The 22,690-nt window shown below is 58.6% G+C and overlaps 1 protein-coding gene across 3 annotated transcripts in view; it reads right to left on the minus strand.

The window, feature by feature from the left end:
• Positions 1 to 9,150: 9,150 nt before the first annotated feature.
• ZFYVE28 (zinc finger FYVE-type containing 28) overlaps positions 9,151 to 22,690 on the minus strand; it is a 102,558-nt gene continuing 89,018 nt past the window's right edge. For 2 of the 3 annotated variants that reach the window (XM_059379578.1, XM_059379568.1), the window contains exons 9-14: positions 22,283 to 22,315; positions 15,381 to 15,496; positions 14,190 to 14,306; positions 12,789 to 12,893; positions 10,756 to 10,859; positions 9,151 to 10,303 (exon numbers count right to left, since the gene is read on the minus strand). In XM_059379578.1, the coding sequence (XP_059235561.1) occupies positions 10,172 to 10,303; positions 10,756 to 10,859; positions 12,789 to 12,893; positions 14,190 to 14,306; positions 15,381 to 15,496; positions 22,283 to 22,315 (607 nt within the window). In that variant the 3' untranslated portion in view covers positions 9,151 to 10,171. The remainder of the gene's footprint in view (positions 10,304 to 10,755; positions 10,860 to 12,788; positions 12,894 to 14,189; positions 14,307 to 15,380; positions 15,497 to 22,282; positions 22,316 to 22,690) is intronic. The other variant, XM_059379588.1, reaches the window with a different exon arrangement.

Raw genomic sequence — 22,690 nt, forward strand, 5'->3', positions numbered from 1 at the left:
GGGTGGCGCGTGGGCTGCGCACGACACCGCTTCCCGCCGGACGCAGAGTGACCCCAGCGAAGGGCGGAGCTCGGGAGAGGGGCGTAGAGGATCAGCGCCCAAAGCCAGATTTCCTTGAGCCGCATCTCAACAGGGAGAGGCCCAGGGAGGAAGGGGCCCTCAAGAGTGGACGGTTCCGTGCTCCCGTCTGGTCTGCAGAGTGGGCACATTCCCAGACATTCCGGGCATTGGTCCCCTCTGGCCAAGGAAGCGGTTTCTGGGGAAGAGCATTGCCCTCTGTGGGAGGGGAGCAAGGCCCTCATTGAGCTCCCGGCTGTTGCATGGCCCCTAGTGGCTCCTGCCACTCAGCTGGCTCCGTGGGAACTGGCAGCCTGGACGCAGCCCCAGACTGGCCCTGGGTCCCCTCGGTCTTCCTTCTCGCTAGTTGTTGAGACTAGTAGCCTGGGAACCCCTGAGGAGGGTCGGGCAGGTTGGAGAGTGTGAGCATAAGGTAGCTGGACCCTGACCACCCTGCCCAGAGTTCAACATGGGGTACTGCTGCTGCCAACAAAACAACCAAAACTAAACATCTCGGCACTTCCTGTCCTGGGATCTGCTAGAGGTTTCATATGCATTCCCTTGGGAGTTTCTGAATTCCCCAATTTACAGGTAAGCCAGGAATCCTGAGGTGTGGGGGGACTGGCCAGGGTCTCCTTGCAATCCCAGGGGCAGGTAGATGAGCGCTACCCTAAATGTGACCTGGGCCTGGTAACCCAGGAGCATGGAGACCAAGACCCCTCCTGGCCTCACATTACTTGCTGGGGGTGGGAACTACAGCTGCGTGACCTGAGAAATGGGGTTAGGGATGTGTTGTCTACACCCCACCCTTCCCAGCAGAGCTCAGCAGGAGCCAACAGGGATCACAGCTACTGCCATTAGACAGCTCTGCGTGGACATTAAGACAACCCCTTGACAGGAACCCCAGCCCTTCTTGCTCCTGCCTCACGATCCAGGACAGAGCCCTGGATCATGCTGCACAGGGTAAAGGAAGGTGCCAGTTCTGGGGGCACAGAGGCTTGCAGAGTTCAGGGGTATAGGAAGCAGGACCCCAGGCTCACCAGCTGGTGGTCAGCATTTTGCAGATGCCCACCAGAGGGGAATCCTAAGGGACTTCTGTCCCTGCATCCCTCACCCTCAGTGGCAGAGTCCCTTCATCCCTGCTTATGTGAAGGGTAGGTTGCTGCCCCAGTCCTAGAGCTGGCAGCTTGTCCATGATACCTGCCAAAGGCCCACCCTACAAACTGCCAGGAGGCATGAAGGCTGCTGTGTGTCTCAGCCCGCAGAGCAAGCACTCAGGTGTGACCACGGGAACACATGCACAATGCACCCCAGCCTGAGAGAAAAGAGGGCGGCCCCACCTTGCCTCCATCTGCAGCTAGGCTGTTTTAGGGTCCCCTCTCCCAGCAACACCAGGGGCCTAACAGTGCCTGTGAGTGTTGGTGGCACTGGAGGGCTAGCAGTGTGTGGGAGCAAGGGGAGAAGTCGGCCGTGAACTAGGGGCTGGGCAGGAGGGCCAGGGCCTGGTGTGGGCAGAGGCCTCAGGACCCCAGGCCTAGGGGACAATGAGGGAGGAGCCTTGTGAGCCAGACAGCCCCCCAGGGAAGACACTAAGGTGCAAGGTTGGGGCCTGTGGGTGGGTGGGTGGGTGGGGGACGAACAGGGGTGGGGTGGTGCTGATCTTTGGGGCCAGCCAAGGCTCCACACCCACAAGTGTCAATGTGCCCTCCTCGGGTATGTTGCGGGGGCAGGGGATGGCAGGGAGCAGAGATACAGCTGGCTGGCCCAGGGTCCAAAGCTGCCCAGGACCTGTGCCACCCCTAGCCCGGCTCTGTAGGGCAGGTCTCCAACGGGGCTGTGTCACCTGCTCCAGGGAGGCTTCCCTGAGCCCAGGCTAGGCCAGCTGCCACCTCACCTACCCCTCTCTCATGCCTGCCCAGCCCTTCCTGCCCCGCTGCGGCACAGGGCCTTGTCCCAGCGGGAACCAGCCCAAGTCCATGGCCCTGAGGAAGGACGCAGACCTCTTAGGGCCCCTCTGTCTCCATTTAGAGCCCAAGAGGGGCATAGACCTCTCCTGCTCCCCACTCCAGAGCACCCTCCAAGCATCCCCACTGCAGGGGCCCTCCACTGTGCATCCCTCTTGCACCAGTGCACATGTCCGTCACTGTGCCATCCCACAGATTCTTTCCCCTGCCTGTCCTTTAGAGGAGCCCGGTCCATCCCAGAGCTCCAGATAGGGACTCTAAGAGAAGGAGTGGGGCCTGAATCCAGAAGGGATGTCCCAATTTGGCTGGAAGGCCCCCTCTGCCCACCTTTCTTGGTTTCCTCCCCCACCCTCACCCTAGCCTCAGCTCCCCTGGCTATAAAAGGAGGATGGGAGTATCCACCTCTTGCAGTATTGAGGGGATGGCATGAGGATTTCTGGCCCAGGAGCTCAGTAAAGGCAGACTTACTCCCCACCCCTAGGATACCACGAGGGGATTTAAGGCCCTAAGGACATCAGAGGGAAAGAAACCTCTAGAAAGCTGCTTCCTAGCCTCCTCCACACCTACTGGGCCCTGGCTCCCTTTCTCTGGACCCAGAGTTTCACCTCCACCTCACAACCTTGGGGACATACCCACGGCTCCCAGCAGGGCACCAGGAAGCACCCCCCCACACACACACCTTGCCCTCAGGACAAGGTGTTCAAGGCCCTTCTTTCTCCAAAGTCTCCTCCTCCTGCTTCCAGGATGCCCCACCCCTGGCTTCACCTTCTCCTTGCCTACTCCGTCCCTGGGGTGAACTCCTTGCTCCTACCTGGGTACACAGCGCCAGCATTCTGGGAGTGAGGGGCTGCCTGCTTGCCTGGACAGCCCACAGCCTGCCTTTACCTGACCCATGGCAGGTGTAGTGGGGGAGAGGCCATGTTTGGTTACGTCCCAGCAGGCAGGTTCTGGGACCGTGGTGTGGGGGGACAAAGAGCGTGGCCTGGGGTCATCCAAGGACCAGGTCCAGCCCAGCAGGACAGCCAGCCTCCCAGAAGCCTTGGCTCCCCTGCCCTGAGATGTCCAGTGTGCACCAGCACCAGAGGGGAGTCCAGGGGACTTTTGTCCCTGCATCCCTCCCCCAAATCGTCCCTGAATTCTAGTCTGGCCACGAGACCTTGGCCAGCTCACTTTAGCCTCTCTCAGCCTGTTTCTCAGCTATAAAAGCAGACAGTACCTTCGGGGTGGCTTTGGGGTGAAAGAAGGATCCATGGAAAGACCCAGGCAGCAGTGGGCAGGGCACAAAGGAATGCCCCGAAAGTGGCAGGGATACGAACATCATCCCTGATAGGCAAGTGCCTCTAACCGTTGGCCCTACACACGGAGACAAGGGGCAGGGCCTGCCAGGTCACCACGGCCAGCATCAGAGTCCCCGTCGAACTGGACTGGACTGGAGTGGCAGCTGCCCAAGCCAGCCAGGCATGGGCACCAGGCCCGGCCTCTGAGCGTCTGGGGCCTTCTACAAAGCTTAGCACTCAGGAGAAAACGGTCTCCAGAATACAGTAAGGGGATAGCGATGATATCAAGATGCATGAAGATATAATTAAATGTGTGCAGAGCTAACACAATGTCAATGTTATTTTTTAAAAAGATTTTATTTATTTACCTGGCAGAGAAACAGAGATCACAAGTAGACAGAGAGGCAGGCAGGGGTGGAGGTGGGGGTGCTGGGGAAGCAGGCTCCCCACTGAGCAGAGAACCCAATGCGGGGCTCGATCCCAGGACCCTGAGACCATGACCTGAGCCGAAGGCAGAGGTTTTAACCCACTGAGCAGAGAACCCAATGCGGGGCTCGATCCCAGGACCCTGAGACCATGACCTGAGCCGAAGGCAGAGGTTTTAACCCACTGAGCAGAGAACCCAATGCGGGGCTCGATCCCAGGACCCTGAGACCATGACCTGAGCCGAAGGCAGAGGTTTTAACCCACTGAGCAGAGAACCCAATGCGGGGCTCGATCCCAGGACCCTGAGACCATGACCTGAGCCGAAGGCAGAGGTTTTAACCCACTGAGCAGAGAACCCAATGCGGGGCTCGATCCCAGGACCCTGAGACCATGACCTGAGCCGAAGGCAGAGGTTTTAACCCACTGAGCAGAGAACCCAATGCGGGGCTCGATCCCAGGACCCTGAGACCATGACCTGAGCCGAAGGCAGAGGTTTTAACCCACTGAGCAGAGAACCCAATGCGGGGCTCGATCCCAGGACCCTGAGACCATGACCTGAGCCGAAGGCAGAGGTTTTAACCCACTGAGCAGAGAACCCAATGCGGGGCTCGATCCCAGGACCCTGAGACCATGACCTGAGCCGAAGGCAGAGGTTTTAACCCACTGAGCAGAGAACCCAATGCGGGGCTCGATCCCAGGACCCTGAGACCATGACCTGAGCCGAAGGCAGAGGTTTTAACCCACTGAGCAGAGAACCCAATGCGGGGCTCGATCCCAGGACCCTGAGACCATGACCTGAGCCGAAGGCAGAGGTTTTAACCCACTGAGCAGAGAACCCAATGCGGGGCTCGATCCCAGGACCCTGAGACCATGACCTGAGCCGAAGGCAGAGGTTTTAACCCACTGAGCAGAGAACCCAATGCGGGGCTCGATCCCAGGACCCTGAGACCATGACCTGAGCCGAAGGCAGAGGTTTTAACCCACTGAGCAGAGAACCCAATGCGGGGCTCGATCCCAGGACCCTGAGACCATGACCTGAGCCGAAGGCAGAGGTTTTAACCCACTGAGCAGAGAACCCAATGCGGGGCTCGATCCCAGGACCCTGAGACCATGACCTGAGCCGAAGGCAGAGGTTTTAACCCACTGAGCAGAGAACCCAATGCGGGGCTCGATCCCAGGACCCTGAGACCATGACCTGAGCCGAAGGCAGAGGTTTTAACCCACTGAGCCACCCAGGCGCCCCTGTCAATGTTATTTTTAAACTTAAAATAAGAAAATAGTTTATTGTATTTGTGAACAGTCTTTGGACTAGATTTTTCACTTTACAAGTTTTCCCGCTATGCTTGATGACCCTAGACACTTAAACAATTGTAAATTAAATGAAATTTTTTTTTGTAACCAAGATATCCAAAAACAATATATTTTTTTAAAGTTTATAGTGAGAAAAAAAAAAAGGTCTGAGGGTGGGATGTGGTATAGACCCAGGCATTTGCTGTGGTGTTGAGCCAGAGGGTGGAAAACTGATGGCTCGGGGCCAGCGACCTCATTCGTTTTCGGGCCCAGGTGGGGCAGGGGTTAGCCCTGCTGCTGCTTCCAGGCCCCTGATGGCTGTGAGCCCTGTTGTCTGAGGGAGAGTACATCTGGAATAGATGGGCAGGTCTCCCTCCCACAAACAGTAGGAACCTTGAGGCTCACACCAAAAACCCCTCTCCCTGTACCACCTTCTTGGGTTCTCTGCCCTAGGCCTTTCTGGCTTGTTCCCCACCTCTTCCAGGCCTTCTAAACTGTACCTGGCTGCTACACATGGTCTTAGGGTGGAGATCTTCTAGTCTTAGGTTGGAGGCCCTGAGGGTCCGAGCCCAGGAAACCCAGCCCCAGCCCCCACCCCTGGGCTCCAGGTCATCTAGCAGCTTCTAGACTCATAGGGTTGGGCTCTGGCAAGTGTGGGCCAAGCTGCCTCCGGAGGACACTGGGGCCTCCCAGACCTCCATCCACACAGCCCGGCAGGGCCCTGTGTGATGGGAGGCGTGTTATCACCTCTGATGGGACCCTGGCCTCTGTCCCACCCACCCATCCCCCTGTGAGGTGTCCCAACCACAATTCTGACTGTGCCCTGCTCTGCTCAGAACTCTCCCATGACTCCCCAGTGCCCTCAGGACAAAGCTGGAATTTGGTGTCTGGAGTGACCCAGTTGAGCTGCTGTATGTGCTCCGCCCTTGCCAGGAGTACCCCCATTGCTCACACCCTTGGGGGCATTCTGACACCTCATTCTCCACAGATACCCCCTCACCCCCAAGGCCCAGCCAGCTTCGCCAGTGCACGTGTCCCTACTCTGGACCTGCAGGCCCCCAAGGGCAGGGAAGGTCTGGGGCATCTGGGTGCCCATCTTTGCCCAGCTCTGGGGCAGACTCTAGCCCTGGGGCGCCCTGAGCACAGCAGCAGAAGACAGAGCCATGCTTGTGTTTTTAAGTCTTCGGGGTGACGTCCCCTTTGATTAACTGCTTGGTGCTGGGCTCTGCCCCTCCCCTCTCTGCAGGAGAGGCCCTGAGAGTTTTGCCCTGACCACTGCAAAGAGCCCCCAGACTGTGCTTTGAGGATGTGTGTGAGCCTGGGAGGTGGGTGTGATGCTGCTGTCTGGGAGGGCCACCTGGAGGAGTGGCCTCTGAGGAGCTAACCGCCTCCAGGACTCTGGGTCAGGGAAGCAGCAGGGGCAGGCCCTTTGGGTCCTGCTCACCTTCCCCCCAGCTCCCAATGCAGAGTCCAGGGAACCGTAAGAGCAGGGACTATCAGTCCCCAGTCCCAGCCCTGGAGGTTTGAGGTGTCCAGCTCCAAGCAGGACGCCTCCTCCCCACTCCCAGACGGATCTGAGATGGGGTTTGTCCTGTGTGTCGTACTTGCTGGCCCCCAGCCCCCTAGCTGCTGCAAGCAGCTTTCCAGTGGCCACAGTGCCCACCCCACCGCCCCACCCCAGGCTAGACCTGCAGGAAGAGCAGGCTGTGGGATGGGCGCTCCCTGGTGGCCATCATGGGCTGTAGTGAGGACCCTGGAGGGAGCCCCATCCTTAGCCCCATTGTCAGCCCCAGGAGAAAGGGAGCGCCCCATCCCACTCCTGCCAGGGACCTCCTGGAGATATTGTCCCGTCACCTTCCTCAGCATCCAGGACTCTAAATGGCCCTGTTCTTGGTGCTCCCACCCCACCCCAGGGCCGCACAGCTGGTGCCCGGGGCTGCCCACCTGTGGTCTGGGAGAGGTGGTCCAGGCCTGAAGATAGGTGGGCTGTATCTGGACATGTCTGTGGGGACAGATGCCACCAGTGGGGGCGGGCAGCAGGGCCCCTCCAGAGGCCAGGGTGTGGGTGTGGGAGTTGGTGGGGGGGCTCTGGACAAAGCTGAACCTATGGCGAGAGGAGGAAGGAGTGGACAGGGTGTCCCCTTTCTTCCCACCCCCATGCCACCCCCCAGCCCCGAGGCTGAGTATGGTGGCTCTCCCTGCTCTAGGGATTCCTGAAGTCCCGTGGGTACAGAGAGCACTGGGTGCTCCCAGTTCTCACTGTCCATCCTCTGACTCGGTCACCGGCAGGCTGCATCCGGGTCCTGAGTACCTGCGGGGCCCAGCCAGGCCTAGGGCCCCTGCCTGCTGCCAGGAAGCCAGCGGTGGCAGTGTTGGGGAGCATACAAGGCCTTCTCCCCAGGGCCTGAGCGAGCCCGAGAGGGGTGAGGCAGGCAAGACAGACCCAGGTGTGCCCGCTTCCTGGCAGCCCCCCAGCCTTCCTCTGGATGCCAGACAGGGGTGTGGTGGGCGCTCTGAGACTGGTGGTGCCCCTGTCCCCAGAGTGGCCTTTAGAAGTGGCTCTTCAGGCACAGCGGGTGTGGCTGTCTTGGGGCACTCTGTTTCCGCTGTGGCCACCGCCTACTAACTTCCGTGAGCCTCAGTTTCTCTACCTGACATAGGGATCCTGCCCCACAGGGGAGTGTCAGGGGGAGTGTCGAGGGGAGTAGAGTGCTTAGAAAACAGCAGTGGGAATACCACAGCAATGGTGACAAAGGGGAATGGGAGCCTCAGGAAGGCTAGTGTGCTCGAGGCCCAAGACCAGCTTGCAAGGCTGATTCCAAACCTGGAGCTCTTGGCTCTCTCCCTGTCCCTTCCCCCAGGGATTCCCAATCCTGAGCCCCTATTGTGGCAGGCAGCAGGTCATTCCTAGAACCTTCCTGAGTGGAAAACTCTTGTGTTGGACTCATCCCTGCCCACCATGTCTTGGCTCTGCCCTTAGAGTGTGGCTAGCCCTAGAAGGGTAGAGTGACCATACGTCCCTGGTTTAGCATGGAAAGTCTAATGATTCAGTACCGTCTTCATTCCTGAACAAACGCTACAGCTAGTTACCCTCACTGGCAGCTTCCGTGGTCCAAGACCTCCCTGCAGGGCAGCCGGGTGTGGGGGTGCACAAAGGCAGGCCAAGTCTGACATGCAGGGCCTCCTGGCTCCTGGCCACATGCAGAGCTCCCTTGTGTCCCTGGGGCCTAGGCCTCTCCCTTTGGAGAGCGGCCCTGTCTGTGCCAAGGGCAGGCAGACCCTCTTTCTTGGGTCTCCACTCCTCCCAGCCTGACCTGGCAGATGAGGAGGGCCTGTCACATCTTAAGTCTGGAAGGTGACAACTGTGGGTGCCTGTTGAGGAGAGGAATGGGGACCCTACAGGGTCTCTCCATAGAGGCTTCTCCTGTAAGAGGCTGACTTCCTGGTCAGTGGCAGCACGGGCTGCCTTCCCCGTCCCCTGCCAGCACATGACCTTCCAGAAGGCACCACTGTCCAGCCGGCAACATCAGCTACAGCCACCCACAGGGGTGGGACGAACTTTGTCCAGGTGGGCAGCCTGATACCCCTTCTATTCTGCTCCTGAAAGACTCAGGACTGCTCCTAGGGAGCCTTCAAATTCTAAACACTCTTTTACCTCTCAGAAAGAAAGTGGATCTGGTGGCCACTGGGTTCCTCCCAGCTATTCCCCCATTCCAAGGGACTGGGCACCCAGTTCCCAAGGGATTAGCCTCCAAAAGCAGAGGAAGACACCATTGCCATGGTAACCCCAAGGTGCAGCCTGGCGGCCTGCATTCTCCCCAGGGCACTCCAGAAGGCATAGGTGGCCCAGCCCTGGACCAGGGTGGAGAAGCCCCCCTCCGACACAAACATACAGGCTAGCGGTCAGAGCTGAGGACACATGAGACAAGGGGCTGGACAAATAGGCAGGGCATGGGATGGGGCTTTTGGGGAGTGGGACAGGCTGGTCATCCCTTTCCTAAAGACTGGTGGGAGCCCTTCATCCGTCACAAGAGTGCAGACATCCCGAGCTTTCTAGGAGAGAATGTGTATTAGCAAGAACACCTTTGCCTCCCAGACAGAAAAAGAAGTCTGCATTCACATCAGAAACCAGTGTCTGCAATCCTTAAAGAGATTTATGGAAATGGCTTCGAATTACAGCATTTAGAAAATAAAAATCATCTCAATACATAATATTCCCTCCATTGTATACCCAAGAAGCCGTCTCTGTGCATGTGCGCCCACTATACCGCAGTAGCTGGATTTTCTTATAAAAGAAGCAGTCGTGTGCCATCTCTCTAAAAACAGAGCTGCAGCCGTCACTGCATGAAGCCTGAGGTTTCAGCCTGAGCTGTCTGGTGCGGGGCGGCTGGCTGCCTCAGCCTGGGGTCCGGGGGTGGGTGGGGGGAACAGAGGGAAGGGGGTGGTGGCAGTGGGTGGGCGGCTGTCCTCTGCCCTGGGAGCCCGGGGCCTGAGAACCTGGGGACCTGGGTCTCAGCGCTGTGCAGGCGGCTGTTTGCCCCCCATCCCATCAGCAGGCAGGCACCCGAGGGCAGTGGGTGCCTGCGGGCCTAGAGGGGCTGGCAGTGCATCTGCACCTCCCCCTCTGAGAATAACCCAGATGTCTGTTGTTTGGCCAAGGTCCGGAAGGGAAGCAGGGACAGGTGCACTGGGGAGTGAGGAGGCAGCTGCAGGCTCCAGGTGGGGAGAAAGAAGGGTAAGTGCCCAGGGAACTGAGACCTGACCCCTCTCCTAGAGGTGCACCCCATCTGCCCAGGATTTGGCCGCAGGTGTGACCCCATTTCCCTGATCAAGGGCAAGCTCTGAAGGGGCCTTCTACTGTGGCTGGGCCTCGTGGCAGCCTCTCGGAGGGATGGGGGCGGGACCTGGGAACCGGAGTGCCCACCCCCGCCCAGACAGCCACCCCACTGCCGGAACTCCTGCTGACCCCTGACGTGGGCCCTCCGTGTGGGGGGAGAATGGGGACCCACGGGTATCAGCAGGGATGGGGGCGGGGGCGCGGGGCGGCCAGCAGCACCTCCGTGGCGGCAGCGCTTGAAGAGGTGCGAAGCGATCCCGGTGCGGCCAGCGGCTGCTCGGGAGTCGCAGGGCCCTGGCAGCTGCGAGGTGTGGGGCGAGTCAGATGGCCGCCCTGTCGCTGTAGAAGGGCGTGACGTGGAACACGTAGCAGTGCGTGCACACGCGCACTGGTTTCACCTGCCCATAGCGTGGCAGCGGCGCTGAGTGCGAGGAACAGCGCGAGCAGAAGATCTGTGGTGGAGGGGTGGGCCGCGTGGGCAGTGAGCCCCGGGCCTCCACAGCCCTCAACCCTGTGCCTGCTGCGGGGCGCTTCCCACGACCTCCCTGTGCAAGTGCTGCCGGGACCTCCAGAAAAACCTGGCCTGGGTCACCGTCCCAGGAGGCCAGGCTCATGCAGGGGGTTCGGGCACCACTCCCACCCTCTTTTCCTGCACCACCAGCTCTGCAGTGGCTAGGGACAACACCATTGGGGACCCAGGCTGTGGGGGAACTGGGGGCCTCAACTCCTGGGGACCAGGTCAGAGCAGGGCCCAGGGCTCAGGGACCCCTGCACAAAGACCTCAGAGGCCTTGTCAGGTCCCCAGGGCTTCTGTCCTGGCCTCCAGAACCTCCGCGCAGCCCAGGGGAAGGCCCAGAGCCTGTCCCGGATCACAGGGACGCCCTCCACCAACCGGACCGCTCACCTTCCCGCAGCTGCGACAGTGGTGCTTCCGGCGGATGACAGTGAAGGGCGCTTTGCAGGCTGTGCAGAAGCCACACGCCTCGTCGGGGACCCATTCCGGTGGATCTGGGACAGTGGGAATGAGGTCAGCCAAAGGGAGACCTGCAGCAGTGATGGCGGGCTGCCCTCCTTCTCTCCCCACAGTCCCTGGACTCCCGCTGCTGGCTACGGTCTCAGGAAACCGCTGGCCTCACCGACGGCGCCTGTGCACCAGCCCCCAGCGACAAACTGTGCTGTGCCACCGGCCAGGCCACCAGCACTCAGGATGTGGGTTGGGAGTGTCCACCCAGATGGTCTTCTCCCTATCTTCTCTCTGTCAGTACCCAGCCTGGCAGACCCCTTGGGCAGAGGTGGTAGCTGAGAAAAGAAGAGATTGACCCCCCAGCGCAGCTCTAGGTGCACCCTGTGGGGGCCTCAGACACCCCCAGCCTTGCCCATCCAGGGCGGTTTTCAGACTCTTGGGGTCCTAGAGGCCCAGGGAGACCCCCAGCCATCCCCTCTCTGACACGTCTGCAGGCCAGGCTCAGGCCAGAGGCCACCCCCCCCTTCCATGCATGTGGGCCCTGTCCCAGCTGACTTCTCCTGGCCCTGGCTGATGGAAGCCTCTGGAGGTTTGCTCTGGAATTCGGGAGGCATGTCAGCACGGGGAGAAGCGGGCTCCCAAACGCATTGAGACAGGCACTGTCCTCCCATTTGGGGCAACAAACTGACTGTGGTTTGCCAGGCCCCGAGGCCAGCATCCATGGCCTGGGGAAAAGAGCAGCTCGGATCCCTCCTCAGACTACAGTGTGTGCTCAGAGGTGGACCTTGCAGCCTCACATAACCCCCAAGCCTGATGCTCAAGTGGACACTGTCCTGTGTCCCTAAGCCCCACCCTCAGGGCCTCCAAACAGAACTCGGAAGGGCCTGGGGTTTCCTGGCCTCCTGCCCACCCTGGAGAATCTGCCCCTCTTCCTGCTAGCTTGCACAGACCCCAAACTGCCTCCTACCCAGCTCTTCGGCCTTCCATTCTGGGCCCAGTCAGCTCACCCCCACCCTGCAGGGAGGCCATATCTTGTGCTTGCCCCCATCCTCCACTCCGTGTCGAATCCTAGGCTGGCCCCAGGGAACTCCTGGATGACAACTTTAGCCCTAAGCACAGGCACATAAGGCCAGATGCACTCCTGTGCACTGGGCAATGCCAGACCTTGCAGCTCGCAGCTCATTACAGTCACTTCTGAGCAGAGGGGCTCCAAGTTCCTATGACAGATACCCTTGTGCATGGTTTTTGGAAAGGTAGAGGTGAGGAGCTTGTGCTGCTCTTGACACCCCAACCCCACAGCCTCAGTCACCCCTAGGGGACTGGGGTACACCAGGAAGGCCTTGAGCCAGGGACCTGCAGGGTCAGCCAGCAGGCCAGGTGCACCAGGAGTGCTATGACCTCTGGCCTATGGCGGGGTCAGCTTTGGCCTCCTCGGCCCTGATCCTGTTTGACACCTGGCCAGGCCTTTCTGCCTCCATCCATTGTCACTCCTCTCTTAGGCATCCAGCCCCTTCAAAACTCGTGGGCAACCCCTTCTCCACAGAAGGGTGGCTAGTGCCCCCAGCCTTCCCGGGAGGCTCCCTCCCTGATCACTAAGCCACCGGGCCCCCAGCAGGCCTGACCTCCAGTCTGAAAAGGGAGAAGGGGCTTGGGACTCCCATTTGACCAGACAGTGCAGTCCCCTATGAAAAAGGTGCCAGATAGCTGCCACGTGAGGCCCTTTCTGTGGGCAGGTGGGTGCAGGTGGGCTCAGCCACCTCTGGCCACAGCCAAAGGCCTTGGCTAAGGGGGTCCATGCGCTCACCCTAGGGGCAACTGCAGGCCCAGAGGGCCTCTGGGAAGGGACCACCAGTTGGAGAAACAGAGCCTTCATGGGTTCTGGGTCCAGACAAAGAGGCGGCCAGTCCAGACAGGCTCCTCACTCCCTGCCCAGCATGCAGCACCTTGGGGCCTGGCGCAGACCTCACACACACCTTCCAAGTCCCCATCTCTGCTCTTGGCGGCCAGTTCAGAGGATGATGGGGTCTCCTGGCACAGCGCACAGTCCTCCAAGGCTGCACTCCGTAGGCTTTGGGTGACTAGAAGAGAGAGGGAGGGAGAGAGGAAGGGGTGGGGTTGATGGGCAAGCTCCTGTCCCTGCTAGGCCCACCCGCAGGAGACCAGAAGTGGGTCAGTTCCCCCAAAGCCAGCCACAGTCCCCCAGCACAGGGGTGAGTCAGCACTGCCCCAGCAGGCTGTGCTCTGGGCCCTGAGGTCTGTAGCTGCTCCCTGCTGTAGGCCGCCAGCCCCAGAGCCCCTGCACTGTCTGTGTGTGGAAGGTCCCCCAGGGCTATGACCCCCGAGGCAGTAGGGGGACCAGGCCTGGACGGGGGCTGGGAGCCAGAAGCCAGGAGCCCACCATCCTTGCTTGCAGGACTGGTCCATGGCACCTACCTTTTCTGAGTCGTGATGTTTCAGAAGCAGCCCTGCCCCAAATTCCCGGAGAGCCCGGTGGCCCGGCTCCCAGGAGGCAGAGCAGGGGACAACACACAGGACTAACTCTGCTCCTTGCCCACCTGCAGCCAGGATGTGCCCTCCTGGGTGGGGGCGGGCTTTCCAGTTGGGCAGGCTGCCCCGTGCACCCAGAAGCCCCATGAGGATGGGCAGCTCACCCAGAACAGGTATCTCAGCCTAGCACAAGGGGAGGGCCAGCAGGGATGAGGCCCCACCCCACCCCATGCATGTGGGAGTGTGTGTGTGTGTGTGTGTGTGTCTGTCTGTATGTGCGTGCGCGCGCACTTGCATGAGAGTGTGTGTGTGCATCCACGTGTGCATGTGAGAGCTGTGAGTGTGTGCGTGTGAGCTTGTGTGCAGTTAGAGTGTGTGCATGTGTGAGGGTGAGTGTGTGTCTGTGCTAGGATGTGTGGGGATCTTTAAACATGTGAGGGAGGTCCCAGGCGGCCACTTCCCCCCATGAGGTGGGGCCTTAGGACCCCTCCTTGACCCTGGGCTGGGCTCCCACTGTCAACGCAGTTGGGATGTGCCACGTCCAGGTCTCACTGTCTGGCACCCACCCCCCAACCTCTCCACAGCCTGCTGGCCTTGAGAAGTCAACAGCCTTGCTGGAGGGCATGCAGGGACAGCAGGAGGTGCTGCACACACAGGCCTGTGCGTGGAGGCTGGGAGCACCTGCAAACCTGCCAGGGCACCTGTGGGGCCTGTGACCTGTGCCCCTTGGTATGTAGTGGAGAGCCTGGCAGTGCTGGTAGTTCCGTGTGGGCGGTGGGCCATGGAAAGGCAGGCTGGATGGCTCTGGAGGGTCTCATGTGCTCAGGGGGAGTGTGTGGCCTGGGGCATGGTGGGGGGGGGGCGGACATGCCCTTGGGGGCACTCACCCTTCTTTAACTTCTCCTTGTCATCTGTTTCCGGCTTGGTAGCCATGACCTCAAAAAGGGTCTTGAGAATACTCCTCAGGTCGCTGGCATAGTTCGTCTGCAGCTGGTCGGCCACCCCTGGGAGAGAAGGACAAACGGACAGCAGGTCAGGCCAACCAGCTACGGGGGCTCAGGGCTGTGAGCTGGGTGATCCTGGCCAGAGTTCACAGCCCGGGACTGACACATGTTCTTCAGGGCAAGAGGGGGCTGCCCAGCCCCTGGGCCACAGTTTGGCCATAGTCAAAGCTCCAGAGTCCAGGGAAGGCTGGTGGCAGGGGTGACCACATAGACAGCCCCCTCCTAGCAGGAATGCACTAGCCCCACCCTCCCTGCAGAGACCTTGGGAGGTCTCCTCTCTCTGAAAATGAGGGCCCTCTCGGTGGAAAGCAGTGCTGGGTTAGCTCTGTGGGGGTGGCCCCGGCTGCCAGGGACAGCAAAGTGAGGGAGAAGCTGCAGGCATCCCACCAAAATGGGAGCCCAGCAACCCATCCCAAGGATAGTGCTGCAGTCGGTGTTTCCAGAGGATTCTCTGTGCACCTGCTGGGCATGATGTCCCTCCAACTCCTGACACAAACCTATGCAAACCAGAGCTCAGACTCACCCGAGGTCCTCCTGGTCCCACCTGGCCTGGCTTGGCCATGGCCGTGGGGCCCTTCCCCCCCCAGCATGACCCTGATTCTGCAGGATTATCAGGCCACGGCCTCGCTCCTGCCAAGCAGGCCAGCTGGAGCCCAGCCCTCAAAGGTGGGGGTGGGAAGGGCATGCGGGAGGCCTGAGAGTGCTGCACACTTTTATACTGTGAACCACACGAATGTGTTCATTAAACAGAGAGCCAAAGAAAAGCTCATGTGCCTCTGAACCCCCGGGGGTCGGGGGTGGACCAAACAGGCGGTGTAGACATCCCCAGAGAGGGAAACAAAACTAGGCGGGATACACTAAGCCTGAACCACAAACTGAACAGAACCTCCCCGTGTAGGCCGCCAAGGCCCCATGGGAGCCATGGGTTCCCCAGTCCTAGCTGGGGGGCCTGCAGAGGAATGAAGCCCTCTTCCCTGCCCCTGGGCTGGGGATGAAGAAATGACACAGGTGGGCAAGCCCCCAGGAGCCCCACAGCCTGGTGCCGCCTGCCCCACCCCACACCCAGCTGGGCACCTGAAATGCAAACAAACAGGCGGTGGATGAGGTCGTGGCTGCCATGGAACCTGGACCGGATCTTCTCTCTTGTGGTCGAGGAGGCGGCCTCCAACCCGGCCTGGTCCGTGGAGCCACTGCATGAGGAAGGAAACATGGGGCGCATGGGGGGCATGGCCAGGGACTTCTGGAGCCTGAAAGCCCACAAGTGAGAGCTAAACTCTCGTGGCACGGAAGTCAAGATTCCCGGGCTTCAGTATGTCACCAGCACCCCACGGCGCCCCAACGAGTCTGAGTGGGCAGAGGGAGCTGGATGAGGCAGGAAGGACCCGGCACCGGGTCTGGAGGTGGGTGGACTGGTCAGATTTCGGACTTCTGGCCTCTCCACAGTGAGGGGGTGATTTTCTGTCATTCCAAGCCCCCACATGTGGGACTCTGTTATGAAGACGGGGTCCTGCCCTCACCACGCACTCCATTCTCCGATGCGGCTAAGTGGGACCACCTGGGGGGAGCGCTCAATTCCTCCATCACTCCCTTCCTTTCTTCTGTCTCTACTCCTCTATCCTGTAATCTAAGAAAATTTCCCCATTTTCCCTTCCAGCCTTGTCCCTGACGTTTAATATATGCTTAACGTCAGCCTTGTCCCTGACGTTTAATTTATGCTTAAATTTAATTTATGCCACGGAAAAGCACAGACACCCCCAGCCATGGAAGAGGGACACAGGCCTGAACAGGGCCCCAGGGCTCCACGGGCCCCCTTCCTCCAGCCCAGTGCCCTCAAACATGACGAACATTCGTTAACGAGCTTTAAGTGTTTCCCTGGAGCGTGGAGCAGCCACGGCCGGCAGGCGGTGGCTGGACGTGCCCCTGCTCTGCTGGGACCCAGATGACGAACCACGGCTGTCTCCTCCTGAGCTGCATGGTTTCCGTGGACAAGGCCCCCGAGGATAGGGAGTCACGCAAGGTAAGTGGGTGGGGACTTCACGATGGGCAATGTCTGCTGCCACTCACGATCCCCGGAGTCAGTGACAGATCTGCCCAGAAGATTTGGGAGCAGGGACCCAAACAAACACGGCTCACAGGTGTTCACAGCAGCGTTATTTTCAAGAGCTCCAAGGTGGGCACAAGCCAAGCGTAGATCAACAGAGAAGCCGGCCAACACCCGTGGTCCTTCCACACGGGGAAGCACTATTCAGCTGTAGAAGGAAGAGAGCCGTGCGTGCAGCACGATCAGGAGGAAGTGGGAAGACAGGAAGCTGTGACCCAGCAACTTATGAAAGGTCACAGTGTGTGACTCCGTTTATCTGAAATGTCTAGAGCAGACAGATGGATAGAAACAGAAAGCGGGGCTGGCGGCGGGGAGAAGGAGCCGCTGCTCAGGGACACGATGGGGTTTTTTTTATCGGGTGACAAAAATGTGTGAATAGCTGCAAACATGTTAAGAACCAGTCAAGCGTACACTTCAAAGAATAAAGGAAGGTTTTTCTTGTAATCATGTCGCAAACTCCTATTCAGGAAACAGCTTGTAAGGTAAATGTCCATCAGCAGTGGGTTGGCTCAACAAACTAGGTCCCATCCACACAATCTCCACTTTATAGAAGGACAGATGCTAGAAGCGTTGACAGATTAAGTGAAAAGGTCGTATTCTAAAGTTAAAGACCTCGTATGTGCCTGGTGAGACATGGGGAAGACCATCCCGGCATTACCACCAAGTTTATCTGAGGAGCGGGACTATGGAGAAGTTTATCTTTTTCCCAAGTGTCTTCTGTGAGCAAGGGTTACTTTTGTTATCAGAATGCATGTGACTTTGGGGAGAAAGGCAGCGCGTCTGGCAGCAGATGGCACTACAGTCCTGCCTGTGGCGGGAGTCAGCCACTGAGTGGGTGCCCCTGGGGTTCAGCTCTGCAGCCCCAGCCCCACAGCTTGGCACCCCAGAGGCTGGGATGTCTTCCTAGAGACTGGAGCAGCGGCCTGCACGCCAAAGCTCTCTGATGCCACACAGTGGAGGCCATGGAGCCTGAGACTCTGGTCGAGTGTGGGTCGGGGGGGTCAGCGGAGAGAGAGACACCGAACTCCACACAGAGGCAGATCCTAGGCAGGCAGTCAGCTTCGAAGGGCTGAGGGGAGCAAAAGAAGAGACCACCGGAACTAGAAGCGGGGTCTCAGCTGGGACCTGAGCCAGGGTCTTGTCTGGGTCTGCCTGGCCCCGAGGGATGGCCATTGTTTGGGCACTGCCCAGGGCCACCCCTTCAGAAGGGTGTTGATTGTCCACAGGCAGTTGCTAGACAGAGTGCTGACCAACAGTGGGCACTGGACCCTCTGTGGACACCATATAGGCTGAAGGCAAAGGGGCACTCACATCTACAGGGGGACCCCGTTTTCCCATGTACTGCCCAGCCAGCAGGCTGACAAAGTGAGGACTGTCTGGAGACCAGGCCCCAGGGCTCCTGCAGAGCCCTGCCCAGCTCAGCATGCCCACAGGGCGGGCCCTGAGAGACTCACAGAGGCAGGACGAACCCGAGGCCTCAGAGGAGCTCAGTACCCAGGACTTGGCAAGCCTAAACACCCCTGGACATGCCAGGGGACACCCTGAGGAGCTGCAGCTCCTACCAAGATTACCAAAGGCCCAGAACAAAGAATCTTTCCAAACAGAAGTCAGAACATGTCCCTCCTCTGTTGTAATCTTCCACCCCTGCTTTCCAGTCCAAGAAAAAGCAAAAATCCTTACTGAAGGTTATAGGCCCTGACAGAATCTGGACCCCTCTCTGTCAACCTCCCTTCCCATACCTGCCACTTACTTATGCTTCTCAGACTTCCTCCTTGCTATCTCAGAGAAGCCAAACACACTCTTGGCCACAGGGCCTTTGCATAGATGTCACTGGGCCCAGACCCAGACACCTCTATTTGGTATGCTCTGCTGGAAGGCCTTTCCTTGACCACAAGCAGGACCCCTGCCCCCAACAGCTCTTTTCCTGCCCCTACCCTGCATTGTGCAACTTGGGACACTCAGCACCCTGACTTAGCATGTGTGTGCTGACTCTGTCTCACTCTGGGAGAATGCAAGTCTGGCCCGGCAGCACCCTCTCTTCTTTTCATTGCTGCACGCCCAACATTGAAGGCAGCCCCACCTGCTCCCGCTCCTCACTGACCTTCCAATCTTTACCTGCTGGACAAAGAGTTTGCGTTCATTAGATGTGGGGGAGAATGAGAAGAGGGCTCCCCGTGGGAATGAACGCTTTCTCTCTGGAACACTAGATGGAGTTCAGGAAAAGGAGCCACCAGCAGAACCTCCTCATGCCTCACAGCTTTGGAATGCTCCCCGCCCCCCACCATGAAGGAGGAGTGGGAGGGCCCCCAAAAGATGTGCCCACCCCAAACCCGAGGACCTGAGACTGGACTGCCCGGACAGGCTCTAAATCCAATGACAAGGGTCCCACTAAGAGGAGCAGAGGAGACAAGGAGAGGAGGCTGTGTGTGGATGGAGGGGAGACCGAGGGACGTGGCCACATGGCCGTGAGTGCTGGGAGTCCAAGGAGCCAGGTCAGGAGATAAGGCCCTTCCCCTGGGGCCTCCAAAAGGAGCATGGCCCGATTTCGGACTTCCAGCCTCCAGAACTGTGACGTGGGATCTTCCTGTTGTTTGAAGCCCGGTGTGCCCTAGTTTGGTCCTGCTTCCCCGGGGAAACCATTCTGGGCACAGAACCGGCAATCCAACCCCAGGTCCATCTCTGCCCTGCTGGGCCCAGAAACTGTTCCTATAGACAGAACGCACGGTAGAATCACCACCGACTGGTCCAGGGAGAAAAGGCCGATCACATGTGGAGGGCATTAGTGCACATGAGAGAGTGGCGGCCAGAGGCAGCGCTGTCCAGGCTCCAAGGACATGGTCGGTTCCCGCCAACGAAGCCCACTGGAGCTTGCCAGGCATTCTGGAGAGGCAGTCCCACGAAACACATAATTATGGCTCGAACAATTCAAGGGAGTCTAAGCTCATAATCAGTGTTTAAACCTCTAGGGAAATCGCCCTGCCAGGACGTGTTTGTCTGCTGCGTTCTTCCCACAAATTGTGCGGTGGCCACAGGAACACGAAGTGGGGAGGAGCATGTGTGAGGGTCATGTTCCAGCACACAGGATGGGACTGGAGGTGGGCGGAAGGCAGGGGGCATAGGGCCACGTGGCCCTTGGGGTGGGAGGTAAGTCTTCTACCTCCTCTGCCTCAAAAGCTGGGGCCCAGGGCATAGTCTTGCTCCCCTCAGCATCCTGGGGCCCTGCCAGTGGGGAGGGGGGTCCCCACCCACTGAATCTCCTATGGGGGGCTTGAGTGCAGAGGTGTGTGTATGTGTGTGTGTGTGCATGTGTGTGTGTGTGAATGTGCTCTAGCGAGTCTGAATGTGCCTATATGAGAGCAAGAACATCTGTGCGTGCACGTGCATGTCCCTGAGAACGCATGTGCATGTGTGTGCACAGTCAGGACGGGCACAGTGCCCACCCCAGATCACGATGTCGAGACCAAACCCTCCTCCAAAGTTACCCAGCAGGGACAGAGGGACAGGACTGAGGGTCGACTGTGACCAGCAGCCACCTCACACACGCCGCACACAACCTCCCTGCCCCAAGCTGCCTTCTGGCATCTCCTGTGAGGTGACACACTATGGCCCAGCCAGCCATGCCCTGCTGTGCCCCCGTCATGACTGGCCGTGACCCCACTGGCAGCCAGGCCTGACTCCGCTTGCCCTTCAAACCTACCTCGAGAACCAGTCACTCTGTAGCCTCGTTTTTTTCAAAAGATGTCAGTTATTTGTCTGTTATCTGTGCATTCCTTTAACAATGAATCCTGTTATGTTTTACTCTTATGTGAAAAGGTTTAAAACTGAGATGCCAGGTGTGTGCACGTTTAAGAGAGACCCTTGTGCAGGGAGACACTGCAGTCCACCAGGCTGAAGCCCACCTGCTTCCCCATCCTGGTTCTAGGGTTACTGCTCCCTCCCTGCCAGTTCTGAGGAGGAGTGAGGCTGTCCGACACCACTGGGAAGGGGTCTGGTCCCCCCTGGCCAGGGTGAGGGCCAGGACTCAGACATGGGCCCTTGGGGGCAGGGGCAGACCACCACAGCCATAGGGGGTGCACGATCTGGGATCAGGTTTCCTGGAAATATCTTCTGGTCATCACTATGGATGATATCCATCAAGAAGGACACAGGAGTTCAAGTGTCCCACAACACTTGTGGGGGACAGCCAGGAAGCCTTGGTGAATCCCTCATCACTAAAGGATGCTCTGCAGAGCCCCGAGGACTGAAGAAGTTTAAGGGACGAGTGGTTTCCCCAAACAGGGAGGACACACAGTAGACCCACTGCCCAGTGCCCCTGGCCCTTGCTGAGCCCTCTTAGCCCAACAACTAACAGACAGGGTGGCCGTGGCCAGAGTGGTGTGCCTGTGTCCCTCAGAGTCACTTCCCTAGACACAGACCCCCCCCCAGGCCAGTCTTCCTAGAGTCCAGAGGGATGGAGAGCCTGGCAACATGCAGGTCCATTGTGCCTGGAGTCACCCCAAGCCTGCTGGGACCCAAAGAAGGTCTGTGAAACAGGGTGCATATCCTCCTCCCATGCTGGGGAGCATTTGATGCCTTGCTGCCTCCCACGTTGCCATGGAGACTCTCTGTTTCTTCCACAGCTGCCCTGGTGGGTCCCATGTGTCCCCAGACACTGGCACACCATCATGTCCAGCTTTGTCCACTTGTGAGACGACAGCTCTGTCCCTGACAGCTCCTAGGAGACACCTCCCAAAGCTGGGGCTGCGGGGCATCAGGAGGAGCTGCAGAGTCTGGCAGGGTGGCCCCCATAGCCACGAATATCCACATGGCACACACAGTCTGGGATGGGGGCATGGGCCCTGCTACAGGGGACCAGCTCTGGCTGTGCCTGAGAGATGGGCTGGACAGCTGCCACACCACGCTGAGGAGCAGGGGCCAGAAGAGGTCCCTGGCAGGGGCAGAAGTCTGAAGGACAGAGCCCAGGATGTGGGAGATTGGACGTGAGCCCCGCTGTCCCCTTCCAAATCTCAGGGTATCCTGCTGTGACCGGCTGCCTTCCAACTCTTGGCAACCCCTCATTTTCACTCAAGCTAGGGCAGGTATGCTTCCCCTAGCCAAGGACCCCGAGTCACACCCTACAGCCTAAGGGAGGTGGTGTGGGAGCCAGGAGGATGGACTATATCACAGACCTGAGACTCGAGGCTGAACTCTGGGGATAGGCCCAGGGTTCTGCAGTTGGCCTCCAAACAGAGTCAGACAAATGAGAAGGACTTCCCCCTGCTGAGGGGCTCTGAGCGCCTGTTTCAAATCTGTGAAACAAGGATGGCAAGGACATGCAGCCGTGGCGCCTGACAGGCCACTGGGCAAAGCACCCCATGAGTTTCATCCAAGGCACACAGTGTGACATAGCGTAGCAGGGATGGGAGGAATGGCATCACACAGGGAGGGGATGGTGACCCAAAGAGCAAGCAAGGACCAGAGGCAGGAGAGTGCGGAGATCACCTAGAAAACTGACACTGGTCGGGGTGCGAGGAGCCAGCCACGGGGCAGGGTTTGGGGCAGTTGGCCTGGACTCCAGAGACCAGGAGCAGAGGGACCCCTCACCCCAACACCCAGCTGTCTGGCATCAGCCTGTCTGAGGGGGAAGTCAAGAGGACAGAGCAGGGACCCAGGATTACGTGAATAAGCTCCTCCACTCACCAAACAAGAAATGGGTAGTTGAATAAATCTATGTCTAGTGAAGAAACTGAAACAATAGTTTAAAAGCTTCCCATGAAAACTCTAGGCCCAGATGGCTTCACTGGTGAATTCTAACTAATATTCAAGGCAAAAATAGTACCCATTCTCTACATACTCTTCTGGAAAATTGAAAAAGTGGGACTGCTCCCCAACTCACCCCAGGATCTCAGCTTTGCTCTGATACCCAATCCTGAAAAAGACATCAAGAGAAAAGAAAACTGCTGTCGGACATTCCTCACCACCAGATGCAAAATTCTTAACAAAATTTTAGTAAATCAAAGCCAACAGCACATAAAAAGGATAATACCTAGTGACCAAGTAAGGTTCCCAGGAATGTTAGGTTAACTTAACATCTGAATATCCATCGATGCCATTTATCACATTAGCAGGCTAAAAGATAATGATATGATCACAAAAGATGGAGAAAAAGCATTTCAGAAAAGCCATCTATTCTTTTTTTTTTTTTTAAAGATTTTATTTATTTATTTGACAGGCAGAGATCACAAGTAGGCAGAGAGGCAGGCAGAGAGAGAGGAGGAAGCAGGGAGCCTGCTTCCTCCTCTCT

The sequence above is a fragment of the Mustela nigripes genome, chromosome 1 (assembly GCF_022355385.1).
Source record: "Mustela nigripes isolate SB6536 chromosome 1, MUSNIG.SB6536, whole genome shotgun sequence".
NCBI lineage: Eukaryota > Metazoa > Chordata > Mammalia > Carnivora > Mustelidae > Mustela > Mustela nigripes.